The following is a 16,162-nucleotide window of genomic DNA, read 5'->3' as shown; positions in this document are numbered from 1 at the left end:
AAAACCGCACCGCAACTAAATTTAAACGCAAAAACCGTATAAACCGCAACCGCAATAAAAACCGACGGTGAGGTTTTTTGTTTTTCAAAAACCGGAAATTTGCGGTGCGGTGCGGTTATTAGTTTTCAAAAACCGCAAAAAAACCGCACCGCATATATTATATGTAACTTTTTTTTATTAATTATTAATATATTAATATTAAAAAAAACAAGTTTCATGAATAAAAGATGAATAAAATAGTAGAAGACAAATGTATGGTTTTTTGTTATGTTTAACTTTGAAATATGGTGAAAATAGATAATTTTAAGAAATTTATTGTTAATTACTATTGATTTGATACTTTTAAGATATTAATTGTTTGTGATTTAAGTTAATTGTCTTATACATTATGTTTTTTTATTATTACAAGTAATATGTTTGAACTCTTAAAACCGTTTGAGCTCTAAACTATTGTTAAAAACCACACAAAATAATCGCACCAAATCCATGCGGTTAATAACCGCAACACAGAAAAAACAAAACCACACCGCAATACTAACCGCCTAACCGCACCAAGCGGTTTTGAAAATGGATTAACCGTATTTGCGGTTAGTAGTGAGGTTTTGGCTAATAACCGCACTGAACCGCACCGCGCTCACCCTTAATATCCCCTATTTGATCACGTAAACAATTATATATATATATATATATATATATATATATATATATATATAGAGAGAGAGAGAGAGAGAGAGTTAGGTTCAAATGTTTTTACTATCTATTGTGTGCATTTATGACTGATTCTGGACCAATCATTTTAGTTATTTTAAGAAAGTAATTAATGCATATTAAATGCTGAAGATGTAATTAATATTCATTATATCTTCAACATGTAATATGCATTAATTACTTTCTTAAAATAACTAAAATGATTGGTGCAGAATCAGTCATACATGCACACAATAGATAGTGAAAACAAAATAACCTAACCCTATATATATATATATATATATATATATATATATATATATATATATATATAGGGTTAGGTTATTTTGTTTTCACTATCTATTGTGTGCATGTATGACTGATTCTGCACCAATCATATATATATATATATATATATATATATATATATATATATATATATATATATATATATATATATATAAAGCATAAGTGCATGAATGATCCTCCAACTTTCAAGAATTGAGTAGCATTACCCCCTAAGCCTTCAACTTTTCAACTTTGTATAACTTTAGCCTTTGATTTTTCACTTTAATTCAATTTTTATTTTTAGCTTTTGATTTTCGTCCAGCAAACTAACTTCAACTTCAACGTCGATTATGAGCAGGAAAATAACTGATTCAGCGAACACTCAAAACTTCAAACTTGTAGATAATTGTGTCTAGTTTCCAAAACATCTTGAATCGCCTAAATCGGAGTTTGGATGAGCCAGATATGATGAAAACACTGAGACGTGGTCAATCTGCGAAACATCTTTTATTCGCCTTAATTTGTTGGTGATGAATTTATCTTCTTTCGAATCCATCAATTCCTTTTTGAAACTATTTGGACATTATAATATGAGTCCAACTCCCACCAAGACTCGTAGAATAAGTGGTGGGGACCTAAGAAGCTTAGGCAATCTTGTATACACAAGATAAAAACCATCAATTCCTTATAGATTTTTGAACTTCATAAGAGGAAGTCAAACTCCCACCATGACCCGTAGACTAGGCGGTAGGGAACCCATGAGAAATAGGTTGCACTTGCAACAAGTAATATGAATACCGTCAATTCCGATGCAAAGCACAATGTGCTATATTATGGATTTCGTGCAAGAAAACCATCTCCTGCCAACCTGTAGAATAAGAGGAGGGGAACTCAAGAAACTCGAGTTGCACTTGTGATGACAAGTGGTGATGAAAACCGTCAATTTAAATAAGAAGCACATGGTGTTATATTATGGATTTCGTGCAAGAAAACCATCTCCCACCAACCTGTAGAATAGGAGGAAGGGACCTAAGAAGCTTAGGTGAACTTGTAAAAACAAGTTAATGAGCCGTCAATTCATTTAAGAACTTTGGACTTCATAAGAAGAAGCCCAACTCCCATCGTCCAATAGAATAAGAGATGAGGAACTCATGCAAGACAGGTCAAAAATCCAACTGAATGGGCACAAAATACCAACCGGGAAACAATAGGTCTATTATATTCATTAACATAAATTTATCTTTTTAAGCTCAAAAAATGATGTATATTGTAAAATTCGGGGTCAATAAGTAAGTCTTTAATTCATTTAGTGATCGACAAACGAGCACTAAACAGGCTCCCTCAAAGAGCCACCACAAGGGAAAGTCCCTTGATGACAACTCTTCTAGTGGAACCAAGGTTGGCTCTGCTAAACCCAACTCCAACCCCAAGGATGCAGAGTGCCATCATTGCCATGAAATAGGGAATTGGAAACGAAGCTGCCCGAAGTATCTGCAAGATATCAAGGATGGAAAGATCAAGTCGTCCTATGCAGGTATTTACACTATTCAATCTAATGATTCATCACATGATAATTCTTGGGTACTTGATACAGGATGTGGTTTTCACATTTGTTCTGATTTGTAGGGCCTAACAAGAAATACGGATTCAAGGAAATAAAGTTTTGGTTTGAAGATATGTACTTACTTTTCAGCAGTTAGAATGATAACCATGAATGGTTCCTTGTTTTTTTTTCGCGATCTTTCATGTCGATGAGTACGCCTATGAAATCTGAATGTAATTGTAAGTTTAATATTAGTAACAAATTTAGAACATAAGAAATTGTTTGCATAGTAGTAATGATGTTTGGTTTGATGTTATAAATGTACCTGGATGCTCCAAGTTTTTGTCTGCTATTATCTGAAAGTGTGATCTCGAACTGAAGCGGAACCATGTTAAAGGAAGGGCACTGTGGTTTGGAATTTCCTCAATTGTTGATGATTCACCAATATTCATGTGTACTGGGTGATTTAACACCTTTTGATATTTGTCTGGCTCAGTGCATGTATAGTCCTTAATACTATAACATCGAGAGACTACTAATGAAGTTTCTATGCACCCTTGATTTGTGTTTTGTGCAAGTAGCTGAATTGTATCTCCCTGCTCAAATAAATGTGTTAGGGTGGTTTTATATATGAATACTTTGTACAGGAGTGTGTATGTGTGTGTGTGTGCATATATATATATATATATATATATATATATATATATATATATATATATATATATATATATGCTTACATGCTCATCAATCACGATAAACCATGTCTCGTCCTTTCTAAATTATAGTGTCCATTTTCGCAAGACACAAATTTCAAGTGAATTTCCTAGTGAACCAAATTGAAGGTTTGATATTCTATCCATGTTTGAGGAGATTGCTCTGAAAATAAAAAAAAACATTGTTAATTTTTACATATTATCTTAAAAGAATGAACCAATATTTTTATAACAATATGATGGTTATTTCGTAGCATATATTTTAGGTATTAGATGTTTATAATAAGTATAATTGCAAAACAGGTAGAAAAGATGATATTGGGTGATAGAATTATCTTAGTTATTAGATGAATTAAAAACATAAATGTGGTGTAATAACCTCTTGCATATTAACCCTTGCTAATAAATCCTTGAAGAGGACATTTCTGGTACAGTTGAATGGTAATGCCTCTTTTTTTTGTAGCATAATCTTTATTGAATCTGGTGAGGTAGCTCTTGACAAAGCCACATATAGCTGTCCGTGTGTGAAAACAGAGTTTGTGAGGTATAAACCTACCTTTTTAAGAGATTGGCCTTGACTTTTGTTTATAGTCATTGCGGAACACACTTTAATAGGAAATTGTTTTCTGATAAATATGAAAGGTAGGTCAGAGGTATTATGTACAAATTTTATTCTTGGAATGTACACCCTTTTCCCAACAGATATTCCTGTTATAATGGAAGCTTCAATCACAGATGGTAATAATTGTGTAACAATCAAATGTGTTCCATTACAAAGACCTTCTCTTTGATTGATATTCCTCATTAGCATAACTGGGGTATTAACTTTCAAAATTAATGTATGTGAAGGAATACCAGAAAAGTGAAGATTGTTTAAATAATCTAGGGGATATAAGGTATCTAGTTCTAAGCTATCATGGGTTTGTGATTTAATAGAATCACAGTTGTTGTATACAACCTCTTGACTATTAGTTTTTGATAGAATTAAAGCATTGACTTGATCAGCTGTTTCATTTTTCATACAAATAATGGCTCTAACTGATAACTCTTCAGGTGATGGATTGAAAATTATGTCTTTTCCATATACAAAATTTATTAGTGATTCTAATCCTTTGTCTCCTGATTCGATAAGGAAACAATGAGGTATTTGTATAATGTTTGCGCTTTCTAGATCATTCTTGTTTGGTGTTCCGATATTTCCATTTCCAATATCAAGAAGCCATGAAGCAAACTGTGATATTCGATTAACATCCTTATTTGAATTGACCGGTTGGGATAAACGCATATTATGATGCAATTTGAATACCGTAAAATGTGACCATAGATAGGAATTAGGTAGAGTCAAGCTAATTATCTGTGATTTTCTACTTTTAGGTTGAACAGGAAGAGTTTGTCGAAAGTCACCTTCTAGGAGCATTGACATCCCACCAAAAAGACGGTTATCATCTTCAAGGACATCTTTTAGTGATCTATCCAAAAACTCAAAGCAACGACGATCACTCATTGGAGCTTCATCCCATATGATCATAGAAGTCCTCTTTAGGAGTTCCGCTAGTTGTGTTTTTTTTTTTAATATTACAGGAAGACTTGTCTGTAAAGTCAATTGGAATAAAAAATCTAGAATGAGCAGTACGACCTGAAGGCGACAAAAGGGATGCAATGTCTGAGGTGGCAACAACCAGTATAATCTTTCCCTAGATCTAAAATATGAAAGTATAGTCATCCATAAAAAATTCCTATACCACCATATCTGTATACAAATAATAGAAGTTGGTTTTTGTTTCGTTCAGCATCCACAACTCTTTCATAAATTGTAACTTGATCCGGATTTAATTGTGATACCATGGATGAATTTTGAGAAATCAAGAGATTTGTATCATAATTAGTCTCTTCAAGAAGAAGACAATTTTTGAGAATGGAAAGAAGAGATGGAGATGGCGTTGGCAATCCAAAGTCAACTAGTGATTTGGAAGGTGTTGAAGCTAGTAGTGTTTTTTGAATTTCGAGAAGTATTTGTTGTTCTAGTGTATCAACACGTAGAATTACATTGGGATCTATAGAAAGAGGGTTTCCTACTTCACATAACAAAAGAGGGTTTCCTACTTCACAAGACAAAAGTAGATGACAAAAGAGAGAACGAAGTTCAGATGAGGTTGCCCAAGACGCTGCTTCTTCAAATGCTGTTAGCCATTCCTTATCATCACCGGTTAACCCTAATGCTTCACACGCATCACGAAAAGTTAAGTATGTGTTTTCACGAACGGTTCTAATGTCATAGAATGATTTACATCCTTTTTGGTAGAACAGTAAAATTCTTAGATAAAATAACTCCCCATCTGTTGGATGTACATACGCAAGCCTGCCAATGGTAGTATTTGTTATGGTAGTCTTATGAATCCATCTCTTATCTTTGGTGTCCCAACTATATTTAGAAGGGTAATCATTGTATGTCAAGTCAATTCCTCGAACATCACGTTGATTATTGTCCAACCATTCCGTTAAAGTCGTAACACCAAAACTGGGGGTATCAATTAAAGAGCCTAACTGACTGTTTTCTTTGAAAATTGTAGGTTGCATCCCCTCCAAATGGACGACCAAGATTTGTACAGGTGGATCTCGTTCATGAATGGGAAAATTGAGGATGCGCCATGCTGCTTCGTGTGGACATAAATATCGACCATCAAGAAACAATTTGATTTCATTTACAACGACAGGTATGGTAGAGGAAGAAGCAGTAGTATTTGCCTCTAATGTTTGAAGAGTGAAACGAACGCGATCGAACCCTTTTGAAATGTACTTAAATAAGTACTTAATCATCATATTCCAACCGCAATATTCTACATTGATGTGAGCATCAAATCGACTACACAAACGTTTATTGTACGACACTACATAGCCGTTATCAGTTCTAACCCCACTTTGTAAGACATGATACGATCCAGCACGTCTTCTATAATGCACATAACCATTTTCATAAAAAGTTGTTAATGGGTTGAATGGTTTAGGAAACCGTTTCACACATCTATCATCTACCATACATGGGGTACCAATATTCAGTGAACCACAAGGACCATGTAGCATGCATGTAGTAACAGACCTATATAGTGCTGGTTCAAGTATAGGATCAGGAAGCTCAACGGTTATGTATTTATCAATATTTACACCTTCTTGAATTCTAAAGGGTGATGTAACCCATAATAATGTATGGCAATGTGGTAAATCCCTTTTTTTTTGAATTCAATGGTGTAAAGATCTGTGAATAAAAATATTTTCAAATTGAGTTTATATAAGATATAAAAGGAATAGAAGGCAAAAAATAAGAAGAATGAAATCAGAGGACATATACTTACATGCACTGACATCTCCAAAAGTTTTGTCCTCTTTAAGAAAGTTAATGAAAGCATGAACTTTGATTTTAAAGATGCGTGCAATGATATCTGGTTTGTTTTGAATATCACGTTGACCAATAGCATCCATGTATCTTCTATACTCAGGCCATTTAACATTGCAAGTGAAAGTGATGAAATATTGTGGCTTACCATGAACCTTGAAAATGGCAAGAGCGTCCTGATAGTGTTTATACATATACCTAGGCCCCCCAACGAAAGTTGCAGGTAGAAATACACGCTTTCCAATGACATGACTGTCTATATCACCTTTGGACTTAGTGTCGTAAACACCGTTGATGTACTCTATACGCAATTGTTGCTGATGGTGTTCAATAAAGCCAAGCCTAGATTGTTCAATGCAAGTATATGCATCCACTAAATACTAGTGGAAAAGATGGCGTGAATGTAAAATAAGAGAGTAAGTGTGTCGATCATGAATTTCATAACTGTAATACATATTATTTGTTAAACTTCTGTTAGAATTAATACGTAGATTCAAGGCAGGATACCATCCTTCTTCGCCGTACGGGAATAGTAATGGATACTGCAAAGGCATGTAAGTTGGATGAAGCTTACTGACACGCCGAGGTGACCCAGATTTTGAATAGACAATAATGTCATACATAGCCCCAGTAACATCATCACCACAAACAATACAACCTAAACTTCCAGGGGCCGGTGGCCCATATCTTCTGTCAAGTACAACATTAAATAAACATACACCATATGAATCTAAATTCATTGACTGAGCTATTTCTTTTGCAGTCTTAAATGTACCAATATACTCATTATGTGTATGTAACATATGACTTAAGGAATCTACAACATCTGCAGACAAAAGTACTTCCCCCTCGCCATGAAAAGAATGAAGTCTATTAGCAACCTCATTTTCGGTATCACACATGTACAATTGGAGAAAACGGGGTGGATGAACGTCTTGAGGATAAAAATATCCTATCCAATGGTAAATCTGACCACTAAACTTAAACACATACGGTGCACGACCTTTGTTGATTGAGTCGTCTTCATTTGCACCAAAAGACGTCATAGAGAACATGGAATTATATGCTCTTATGTTATTCATGAAGTGATCATCTTCGTAGAATTGCATAAGCACATCAGGTGGACGAAGAGGGTAGGGAAGAACTACATTACCCGACTTACAACATTTGGTATATCGTGGATGATTGGCTCGGGATAAATACAATACTCTCTCATGATACCAAAAAAAATCCCCACAATACTCACATACGCAGGTACAATTCCCACAGTCATAATAAAAAGGCAATGCTGGTATCTCCTCTAAAAGTGAACTCCTGCGTGATCAACGTGAATGACAGGGTACTATTGTATTGGAAGTAGAAGCCATATGTCGTCGTTTTGGAGGCATGTGAACAAAGCATTTACTGAAATGGAAATCCAAAAGTTATCGACCTTTAAGATACTTTATATGTAATTGAAATGGAAAATTAGACTTTAAAAAATTATTTTTGAAACTAACTATTTTGATTAGTAACTAATTATTGGAGTATTTTTAACACAATTGAGATGAAATAAGAGAATTAACATTAGAACTCCTCAACTGTTAATCTACAATTATAAACAAAGTTTTTTAGATAACTATACTTATATAATCGTTTAGTTTAGTGGAAGCAGTTATCATATATTTAATAATAGTGATAATTTAATGCATTTACCATTTATAAACGATTGTAAAAAATCCATAGTTATAGGACCGTGGTTGACCACGGGTTCAACACGACGTATTTTTTTTAGATACACTACTTAGATAACTACTTAGCATTACAAAATATGGTCTAGTGCATTATGTCCTTATGTGAAAATGCAATATTAAATCATAGAATATGTGTGACATCCCCAAAATCTCGGCCAGAAAAGACCGATTTGTTTATGCTTTGTTTTTAAAATCAGAGTAATCGTTTAAAGAAAATTGTTGCAAAATTTGTCCCCAAAATAAAATAAATATGATAAGAATTTATCAAAGCATTTCTTAAAGAAAAGTATTTTCATTATATAACAAAATCCCGGGATGTCATGTTCCGATACAGACACATAAGCATAAACAGAACTTACATTTATTTACACTAATGATTTACATCTCCTTTATTCTCTCAGTGAAATATGTCTTCGTATTGATACCTGTGATACAAAGAAAACTCAGTGGGTCAGGCTTGGGAGCCTGGTGAGCATATAGGGTTTTCAACCCACAATAATACATTTATTATATTCAATTATCAACAATCAACCCAAATACCCATCCCCATTATCTTCTTTATTTATTAAGGTTTTACCCTAAGAATCGATTATACTTTCTTCATTCATTCCTAAGGGTTTACCTAAGGAACTGGCACACAGTCCATTTGCTACCACAGTTTATACAACAGACACTACGTCGCATAGTCACCAGGGTTCATACAATTGGCACTACGTCTCATAGTCACCAGGGTTTACACAATAGGCACTACGTCTCATAGTCACCTGGGTTTACACAAAAGGCACGAAGTCACATCGTCACCAAGGTTTATCAAATAGGCACGAAGTCGCATCGTCACCAAGGCTTACTCAATAGGTACGAAGTCGCATCGTCACCAACTATTCCATCTACCCATGTTCTACCCAACATTTTTGTATATATAAATACAAACACAATTTAAATCATTTAACACCCGTATAAAAACATCAATTCCAAATCCATCTCAAATAGATAATTAATATATAACACATAGCACGTATTTTATAAAATACTTCATATTTATGTCTAAGATGAAAGTGACTATACACTCACTTGATCAGAAGATGATCGGGCAGCACTACGGCTTGCAGAAGTAGTGTTTCTCCGTAGATCTGGAAGATCTTCACAAAAAACCGGCTCCTCGCGGGCAGCGCTTCGGCTCACGAATAACGCTCTTCGGGATCTTCGGGGCTTCGGATCTTGCTTCGGGGCTCGGGAATAATACCGGGGCTTCGGGATATGATTGGCATGCAAATCGAGGCAAAAACTTAGAGAGAAAGTAAGAAAAATCGCAAGGAAATGGCTGATCTTGAGTTCTATTTATAGGCTGCTGGGTCTGGGATTACGCGGGGCGTAATCTCAAATTACGTTGGGCGTACTTTGACGTCACTGTGTGCATCTACTGGTGGCACTCGAGTATTGGTCAAACAAGTTGCATCCGACTGAGTACGCTGGGCGTACTCAAATTACGCTGGGCGTAATTGACTCGTCGAACTTCTAAATTGCGTAACTTTCGCATACAAGCTCCGTTTTCGATGTTCTTTATATCCACGCGAAGGTGAGACTACGATCTACAACTTTCGTTTCTTGTTTAGATTGTTTTGGCTAAAAACCGCTCGATTTCAAATCGAGTATTCGGGCTGCATATTGCTAAGCTGAAACTTAGAAAAATCATAACTTCCTCATACGAAGTCAGATTTGGACGTTCTTTTTATGCACGCTCACGGTTTAATGAACTCTACAACTTTCGTTTGGATCACTAAGGCTAAATATCGCTCTAACATAAATTCACTTTTTACGTCATTCAGCGTCGTGCCGGTTCTGTCGCGAAACTTCGACAGGTCATAACTTCTTCGTTATAATTCGGATTTCGACGTTCTTTATATGTACGGAATCCTTGTAACATATACTATAACCTAGTTAAGATTCTTCATTCTAAATAATCTTCTATCAGAAACTCATTTTTTGACGCTTATCGTCTTTAAATTGACTAGCCCTCATCTACGGGCGTTACAATATGATTAGGGTTTTTTCTTAGCTTTAATTAGGTAAAAAAAATCAAATAAAAAAAGAAACAATAAAGGTTAGTGGAATTTTGTCATTCAGAAAATGCATGCTAAAATCTGTCTAAAATTTAAAAAAAAACATTAATATAACTTGATTGTTACAGGCATGTTGTATGAGTTTAGAAATTATTAGTAGATTGAATGAACTTGGAATGATAGGATCCACAAAATAGCAATATACTTTATATCTTTCCATATTACAACTACATTCTTTTTTTATTGAGTAATGGTTATGGCTAATACAGAAGTAATGAGAAACTTACCTTTTACTAAATTTCTTTATTCATAAATTTACTATTGTGTGTGATTTATGTTTTAGCTAAATAGTTTTAAAAGGTATTGAAAACTTTGTGATAGAAGGTTATTATGTAAATCTTTCATCTAGCATTACTAAATACGGTTAACGGCATTATTGTCCTTTGGTGAAAATGTAATATAATTTTTTTTTTCAAAATAAACTACTTGTAAACTTATTTAACCTTTAATTCATAATTACAGTACGCTTGACTATCAAAAGTCTAAATTATAGTCTAACTTGCATAATGTAGCAATTATCAATTTATTATTGCTAAGTACCACACCCTCACACATACATATGTAAACAATAAAAAACTTATTAAAAGTTTAAGAGTTGGTGACCTACATAATTTTGAAATTCTCGAAAGCTATATGTAATGGTTGTTTCTTGTTGACTTAATACGTATTTACCATTTTACCCTTCCTCTTTTCTTCCAAATCCTTTCATGTTCTTTCTTGGGTTTCAGAATTCGGAATATTTTGATTAGCTTTCTATACTATAATAGAATTAATATAACCATAATTAATAATTACTTTTAATTGAACATTTATGTTATATTTTATTTTTAACAATCCAAATAAGTAAACATTAAAAACTTGGTTTTAAAGAAAACGAATCAATAACTTTGATAAAGTTGTAATTAAGCCACTATCAAAATAATTCTTAACAGTTATGTTTGGTTTAGATTGTTATTTGCTATTATATACATATATCAAGTTTAGTTTAAGTTACTAAATGATATTATGGTTAAATATGATTACATTTGTATTGTATATTTATAATGTAATGGCTGTTTCTTTTTGAATTAATACGTATTTACCGTTTTACCCTTACTTTTTTCTTCCAACTCCTTTCATGTTCTTTCTTGGGTTTCAGAATTCGGACTATTTTGATTAACTTTCTATACTATAATAGAATTAATATAACTATATTTAATTATTACTTTTAATTGAACATTTAGGTTATATTTTATTTTTAACAATCCAGAGGGTTTTGTCGATGCAAAACACCCAAATAGAGTGTGTAAGCTTGAGAAATCCATTTGTGGATTGAAACAAGCATCTCGCAGATGGAATCTTTGTTTCGATGAGAAAGTCAAAGAGTTTGGATTTTCGAGAAGCGAGGATGAGTCCTGCGTATATGTTAAAGCTAGTGGGAGTATAGTTAGCTTTCTGGTGTTGTATGTGGATGACATACTTCTCATAGGAAACGACATTCTAACCTTGAAGGAAATTAAGTCCTGGCTTGGGAAGGGTTTCGCTATGAAGGACCTTGGAGAAGCTACCTATATTCTAGGGATAAGGATATTAAGAAACATGAGTAAAAGACTAAAAGGACTTAGTCAAAGTACTTACTTGGATAATGTACTAAAGCGTTTTAGTATGGAAAATTCCAAGAAAGGGGAGTTACCAATCCAAGGCAATACCAAATTGAGTAAGACTCAAAGCCCGAGCACCGAAGTTGATATAGCAGAAATGAGTCGAGTACCTTACGCTTCCACAGTTGGCTCGATCATGTATGTTATGATTTGTACTCGCCCTGATGCGGCCTTCGCTTTGAGCATGGTCAGCAGATATCAAGGGAACCCCAGTAGAGCACATTGGACCGTAGTAAAGAATATTCTTAAGTACCTTTGGAGGACTAAGGAATGGTTTCTTATCCTCGGTGGGAGTGATGAATTAAGGGTGTGAGGGTATATTGACACCAGTTTTCAGACTGACCGAGACAACTTCCGCTCTCAGTTGGGATGGGTCTTTACCTTTAATGGAGGAGTAGTGACTTGGAAAAGTTAGAAGCAAGAGACCGTAGCTGATTCAACGAGCGAATCAGAGTACATAGCAGCGAGCGAAGCGTCAAAGGAGGCAATATAGTTTAAGAACTTCATTGGAGACCTTGAAGTTGTGCCAGCCATAAAGGATCCTATGGAGAATTTCTGCGATAACGAAGGTGCGGTTGCCTTAACCAAGGAACCGAGGGATCATGGCAGATCCAGGCATATCGACAGGAAATATCATTTCATTAGACATCGGCTAGAAGAGGGACTCCTCGTAGTAGAGAGGGTATCGTCAGAGGATAACCCAACAGATCCACTTACAAAGGGATTGAGTAGGGTTAAACACTTACAGCCCGCTAGGAGCATTGGGCTGAAGGACGATATTAGTTTTAGTGATTAGATAGCCATAGAAACTTGTGATAGATAAATAGTAATTAACATTTGATGATTAAATAAAGGTGTTTTATTTATAAGTAAAGTTACTGTCTTGTATTAATTATTTACTATTGTTTCACTTTGCATGTTTTGACTTCCTAAATAATAAGATTATTTAAACTATCCACAGTCGTTCATACTTTGGAAGTAGCTATGAAAGAAGATTGTCATGAATTGGCTTGTAGATTGTCTAAGTGTTTATACATAGCAAAGGTTTGCTACAACGTTCATGAGTGCTCTTGAAATAAGATTTGAGTATTGGATTAAACTCGCGCTCACTTGAATCACTTCATGGAATTAATCACGAGTGATTGTGAGATGATAACATCATATAGTATTTAAACCTAGATATATGGTTTATTATTTGCAAGTTAGTTGTGCATTGATAATGTGTAAACGCATTAGTAACTTGATGTTATAAAACGCATAGTTGTGTATGATTTGATGAGTAAATAGTAAAAACATATAGGTCGAAGTTTATCTGTTCCTTTTATCCTACGAGGGTAAAAGCGATATCTTGGGCCCCTCGATGATTTGATTTGACTTATATGTCGGGCTCGGTCAGGACTGAATTGATGTGTTCAATTAAGTTCTATGTCAGACGAATTAGAGATCGAGAAACAAAACTGCTGGACAATAAGTATGACAATGTTCCATGTGATTTTCCGCACGGTATCTTGAGAACGGAGGACTATATGATCCTTTATCTAAAGGACGTGTCAGAGTTCGACAGCGGCTTTTGAGAGCTATGGTTTCTAATCAAATTTTGAATTTGTACTTGCATCGATAGTTATTAGACTTATCCAAGTGGGAGACTGTTGGATTAGGTGTCTAAGCCCATAACTATATTTGGTATGTACTTGACCCGGTTGTAGCATGGTCCTTTTGGGTTGCCTTCACCAGAGCAGCTTGATTAGATGATTAATGGAGAAAGAGGTTATTATGGTTTATTAATATATCATATGAATAATATATTAAAAGAGAAATCATATTGGTTAATTAATATTGGTCAAGAATTAATTAAAAATTAATTTTATGGTTAAAAGATATTAATTGAACTTTGGGACTGGAATTGCAATTATAAGATAATTGGATTTTGGGTTGAGGATCCCTTAGAAAGGGGTGTACGAAATCAAGGGTGGAAGCCCACCTTGAATTCATCCAAAGGCCTTGTTCTGGAAGGTTCCTTTAGACTGCTTATGGCCTAAGCAATCCAATTAGGGTTTTGATTGAAACCCTAGCAGCTCACTTATATAAAGGACCCTAGGCTTTGCATTTTCGGCTACCAAAAAAAACCCTAAAAGAGTTCCAGCCGAATTTGAGCCTCCTTCCCCTCTCTCCAAGATCATCCAACTTGTTTTGGTGTTTGTGATCGATTAGAGGTATTACACTTGTGATACTAAAGCTGTCAAAGGTTGAATATTTTTGCTACAATTGAAAGGTGATCGTCTAAACTTGTTTTTAGTTATTGTTTTCAATTTTGTATGCTAGTACTAGGGTTTACAAGCTTTGGATGATTTGCATGTATAATTAGAGAAACCTAGATCCAAAGCTTTAAGGTTTGCATGTGCACCATATGATTGATGTAATGCTCAAAACCCATCAGTTTTGAGACGAGGTAATGTACGTTGGGCATAGCTGGAGGTGCGTTGTGCGTACGCGTTCAACGCCCTGTGAGTTGGTCAAACACCTAGTACGCCCCACATACAAAAGAGTACACCCATCATGCTCGACTGAGTCGAATCGGACGGGTTGGCTCGACTGGGCTGACTCGGTTAGGTGTTGACTTTGACTTTGACCAAGTTGACCTAGGGGTATTTTCGATTGTGCTTGAGAATTGGCCATTTGGATGGATCGGTGGCGGTTAAAGTTGAGATTTAGAGTCGGGACCTCATCAACTATTGTTGAGATTGAGAGGTGAGTTTTCCTCATTGTACTTACGGGTCCAAGGCACCAAGGACGGCCCATTAGATTAGATATCCTGTTATGTGATAGTATGTTATCGTGTTGTAGTGGTCGTTTAGATCTGTATCCTTGTAAACAGTAAATAGGATGATGCTATGCTTAGTGATCTGTAGATCTATCTAATTATATGTTATCAACTATATGTGCACATATTTGGTTGGTGGTTGAGGCTTTACAGCTATGTGTGTGAGCCAACAGACCAATGGTATTCCATCCTGAGGATGACTGGACCCGTTATTGGTATTCCAACATAGGGTATTCCATCTCGCGGATGATTGGACCCTATGGTTGACTGGGCCTAGGGTATTAGTCCATAACTATATTTAGTATGTACTTGACCCGATTTAGCATGGTTCATTTGGATTGCATGGCATTACAACAATTGGATAGACAAAATGAGAAAAGGACACTTATGGTTTGTTAATATATTATAAGTTCTAATATATTAATAATATTATTTAATTAGTATTGATCAAGAATTAATTTTGAATTAATTTTGTGATAAAAAAGGAGACTAATTAAATATATGGGGATTGATTTGTATTCATTCTTATATAGTGGGATTATAGTTCATGATTCACTAGATTAGGCTAGGACCCATTGGGTGCTCCATGGAGGTTAAAACCCATGGATTGTGGGGGAAATTAAAAGCCATGCACATTAGGGTTTACATGGTGTAACCCTACATGTGACACACTATATAAGCAACCTCATATGGAGCAAAATCGGGCACTAAGACAAGAACAAGGAGGGCTAGCCTATTTTTGAGTGAAAGTGTTCTTCTCTCAAGTTATTCCAAGATTTGTGTTGTGTGAAACATTTGAGGCATCACATTTTGGGTGTTAGGCTCACAAAGTCTTAAGGAATCCAAGCTATAAGAAAGGTATGTCATTTTATTAGTTTTTATATTACAAGTACCCCATGCCATGCTAGTTAGGATGAGAACCTTGGAAAAATAAAATTTGCATGAATATTAGAGAAAACATAGATCCAAGGTTTCTAGGGTTGCATGTACACCATAGGAGTGTTAGAATGCTCAAAACCCATCAGTGGTATCAGAGCCTAGGCTTGCTATCTTGATTTTTGATGCAATATGCTTGAAAAAATCGAATTTTCTGCCCACTGTTCAGTGGACTCGCCGAGTCCATGGGGGGACTCGACGAGTCCAAGTGTATCTTCATCCTACTCGTCGAGTAGGTTCATGCACTCAACGAGTAGGAGCTCCTATGTGCAGATTTTCGAGTTTTGTTG

At 35.1% G+C, this 16,162-nt stretch overlaps 3 protein-coding genes across 3 annotated transcripts; all 3 read right to left on the bottom strand.

The window, feature by feature from the left end:
• Positions 1-3,370: 3,370 nt before the first annotated feature.
• On the bottom strand, positions 3,371-4,759 carry LOC145051109 (uncharacterized). Its single transcript, XM_078999244.1, has 2 exons — positions 3,611-4,759; positions 3,371-3,394 (listed from the first exon to the last, which is right to left on the bottom strand). Exons 1-2 carry the CDS (start codon positions 4,757-4,759, stop codon positions 3,371-3,373), a joined length of 1,173 nt encoding a protein of 390 aa, XP_078855370.1.
• Positions 4,760-4,950: 191 nt separating this feature from the next.
• LOC145051108 (uncharacterized) lies at positions 4,951-6,267 on the bottom strand. The gene has a single exon (XM_078999243.1). It carries the CDS (start codon positions 6,265-6,267, stop codon positions 4,951-4,953), a length of 1,317 nt encoding a protein of 438 aa, XP_078855369.1.
• A 122-nt stretch (positions 6,268-6,389) lies between these two features.
• Positions 6,390-7,668, bottom strand: LOC145051107 (uncharacterized). The gene is made up of 3 exons (XM_078999242.1): positions 7,130-7,668; positions 6,582-6,964; positions 6,390-6,484 (listed from the first exon to the last, which is right to left on the bottom strand). Exons 1-3 carry the CDS (start codon positions 7,666-7,668, stop codon positions 6,390-6,392), a joined length of 1,017 nt encoding a protein of 338 aa, XP_078855368.1.
• Between the last annotated feature and the right edge of the window lie 8,494 nt (positions 7,669-16,162).

Source organism: Lactuca serriola, chromosome 5 (genome assembly GCF_051521515.1).
Source record: "Lactuca serriola cultivar US96UC23 chromosome 5, Lser_US96UC23_V15, whole genome shotgun sequence".
Classification (NCBI taxonomy): Eukaryota; Viridiplantae; Streptophyta; class Magnoliopsida; order Asterales; family Asteraceae; genus Lactuca; species Lactuca serriola.
The sequence above is the reverse complement of the archived record's forward strand: the minus strand, read 5'-3'. Positions and strand labels throughout refer to the sequence as shown.

Excerpts from the sequence above, each read along its gene's own strand:
- LOC145051109 (XM_078999244.1), bottom strand. The coding sequence starts at position 4,759 with ATGATCATATGGGATGAAGCTCCAATGAGTGATCGTCGTTGCTTTGAG. Across the intron at positions 3,395-3,610 it reads CAAGGGTTAATATGCAAGAG|AGCAATCTCCTCAAACATGG; the intron begins GTTATTACACCA and ends TTTTATTTTCAG.
- LOC145051108 (XM_078999243.1), bottom strand. The coding sequence starts at position 6,267 with ATGGTAGATGATAGATGTGTGAAACGGTTTCCTAAACCATTCAACCCA.
- LOC145051107 (XM_078999242.1), bottom strand. The coding sequence starts at position 7,668 with ATGACGTCTTTTGGTGCAAATGAAGACGACTCAATCAACAAAGGTCGT. Across the intron at positions 6,965-7,129 it reads CCGTACGGCGAAGAAGGATG|GCTTGGCTTTATTGAACACC; the intron begins GTATCCTGCCTT and ends TGAACAATCTAG. Across the intron at positions 6,485-6,581 it reads TTTTGGAGATGTCAGTGCAT|ATCTTTACACCATTGAATTC; the intron begins GTAAGTATATGT and ends TTTTATTCACAG.